At 58.2% G+C, this 2017-nt stretch overlaps 1 protein-coding gene across 1 annotated transcript; it reads left to right on the top strand.

Moving 5' to 3' along the window:
* The first annotated feature begins 335 nt into the window (after positions 1-335).
* On the top strand, positions 336-1988 carry LOC117017066 (uncharacterized). The gene is made up of 3 exons (XM_033096949.1): positions 336-650; positions 690-857; positions 1725-1988. The coding sequence occupies exons 1-3, from the start codon at positions 336-338 to the stop codon at positions 1986-1988; spliced, it is 747 nt and encodes a 248-aa protein (XP_032952840.1).
* Positions 1989-2017: the final 29 nt, after the last annotated feature.

A 2017-nucleotide genomic window follows, 5' to 3' on the forward strand; every position in this document is an offset into this window, starting at 1 on the left:
ATAGTCACGGGGTGGGGTGGGGGAGGAGGGGGCTGGAAGGCTCTTCTGAGCCGAGAGTGGAAGAACAGCGGTGGGCACAGGCGGTAAAGCAGGAGCAGCTTGGTGTGACTGAGGAGAGGTGAGAAGGCCAGCGTGGACGGAGTAGAGCGAGCAGGGGGAGAAGGACGCAAGATGAGTCTGCAGGTGCTGGCAGGGCCAGGTCTGCCAAGGCTCACGGGTAACCTAACCACGGGAGCCATTGCTGGGTTTTAACAGAGGAGAGAGCCACACTCAGGTTTGCACCATGGAAAGACCCCTCTGGCCTCCAATGTAGGCAGGAATGGGGGGTGGGTGGGATGGGGGAGGTGGAGTTGGAGTGGCCAGAGAAGTTGGAGTGGACTGACAGATGGAATGCCTTCTCTTCCCAGACGTCCCGGAAGAGCTCTGAGGACGAGCCTGGAGTCTTGTCCACTCAGAGCTTCTTGGAGGAGGATGACATGGGGCCCCTGTCCCCACAACTACAGGCTACCAGTTCAAGGGCCAACGAGCCCCTCAGCAGCCGTGACTGCTCCCCTGGGTCCCTGGTGGATGTGCCCTTCTTCCCGTATGTGCCCTTCTTCCGCACCTATGGACAGCTCCTGGCCGAGGAGAAGTGGGCCCCGCAGCCGGAAGTTTGCAGGGACCAAGGAGGAAACTGGGGTGTCAGAGAGGCACAGTTCTGGGAGGACTTAGAACCACCCAGCGGGTACTTCCCTTACTACCGCTCCAAGGAGGAGAATTTTCCCAGCCTTTTGCGTGGGGGCTTCCAAGACCCACCCACCAGGAAGGAGGTGCAGGCTGGATGCTTCTGCAGGAAGACAGTGAGCATTGGGAGCTCTGTGAGTGGGGAAGGCCGCATGGAGGGGCCACAGAGGGGTGCGGGGAACAGCCTTGGGCCCCGGGGCCTCCTTCCAACCTCTGCCCCAGGGCCCCAGACCCCAGTAGACCAGGCCGGTTCACCCCACCACCTGGGGTCTGCTGGGGCTCCTGGAGCACTGAGTCTTTGCTTAATTGTCCAGAGGCTGGAGGCAGACTATTCATTCAATCCCAGCTCAGCCCCTTCCTAAGACAGTGGCCTGGGGAATGTATTTAAGCCTCACGAGCCTCAGTTTCCTTATAAAAGAGAGAGACTAGTAGTAGCTACTCTTAGAGCCACTGTGAATTACATACAATAATGTGATTATTACGCCAGGCTTAGCCTGGTGTTCCTGTTTCATCCTTATGACTTGCTAGGAACCCCAACAAATATTTCCCATGCATCATCTCATTTATCCTGAGAATAGTCCTATGAGATAGCTCTGACTATTATTTCCATTTTATGGATGAGAAAAATGAGTCTCAGAGAAGCTAAGTGACTCGGCCCAGGGCAGGTCGCTAGCCAGAGCACACCGGAGACTTGACCCCAAACCCATGCCCTGTAATGTTACTAATAGCCACCGTCTGTACCATGAAGTTGGGCTCCGTGCCCCACGACTGCAAGGGTGGAAGAAGCAGGATGAGTTGCTTCTAATCCCAGACACACCTCTCCCAGCTGGGAGCCCTGGAGGGGTGAGTGACATTGTTGTGCAGTATGTCCCAGTGTACAGAGCAGCCCAGGCCCTGCCTTCTTCCCCTACTGCCACCGGCGTTTTGTAGGCACAGGCCAATCTCAGGTGTCTAGACTGAAGCTGGGAGCCTGGCTGACTGCCTGTCTCCTCCTGACCCAGGCTGCCTCAGCAGGCCCAGACCTCGTCTCTGCGCTGCCCCTGCTGACCTGCTGCCCCATCCTGCTGGTCTCAGCAGGGCACTCCCAGGACAGTGGCCTGGACGCCCCTCTCTGCAGTGATGCTGCCCTCCGTGGCCACGCCCCATATGCCTCAGGATACGTGCCTTACTACAGAACCCCCGAGGAGGGGCTACACACTAGCCCTGGGCCTCCTGCTTCTCCGTCGGGGGGTCCAGGAGCCCACAGGGTGGCTGCCACACTGTGAAAGGAGCAGAAGCTTGTAGCAGCAAGAGC

Source organism: Rhinolophus ferrumequinum, chromosome 24 (assembly GCF_004115265.2).
Source record: "Rhinolophus ferrumequinum isolate MPI-CBG mRhiFer1 chromosome 24, mRhiFer1_v1.p, whole genome shotgun sequence".
Classification (NCBI taxonomy): Eukaryota; Metazoa; Chordata; class Mammalia; order Chiroptera; family Rhinolophidae; genus Rhinolophus; species Rhinolophus ferrumequinum.

Bases quoted from the DNA above. Each gene is read 5' to 3' on its own strand.
- LOC117017066 (XM_033096949.1), top strand. From the start codon at position 336: ATGGGGGAGGTGGAGTTGGAGTGGCCAGAGAAGTTGGAGTGGACTGAC. The intron at 651-689 runs GTTTGCAGGGAC...GGTGTCAGAGAG, and splicing joins AGTGGGCCCCGCAGCCGGAA to GCACAGTTCTGGGAGGACTT. The intron at 858-1,724 runs GTGAGTGGGGAA...CTCCTGACCCAG, and splicing joins CAGTGAGCATTGGGAGCTCT to GCTGCCTCAGCAGGCCCAGA.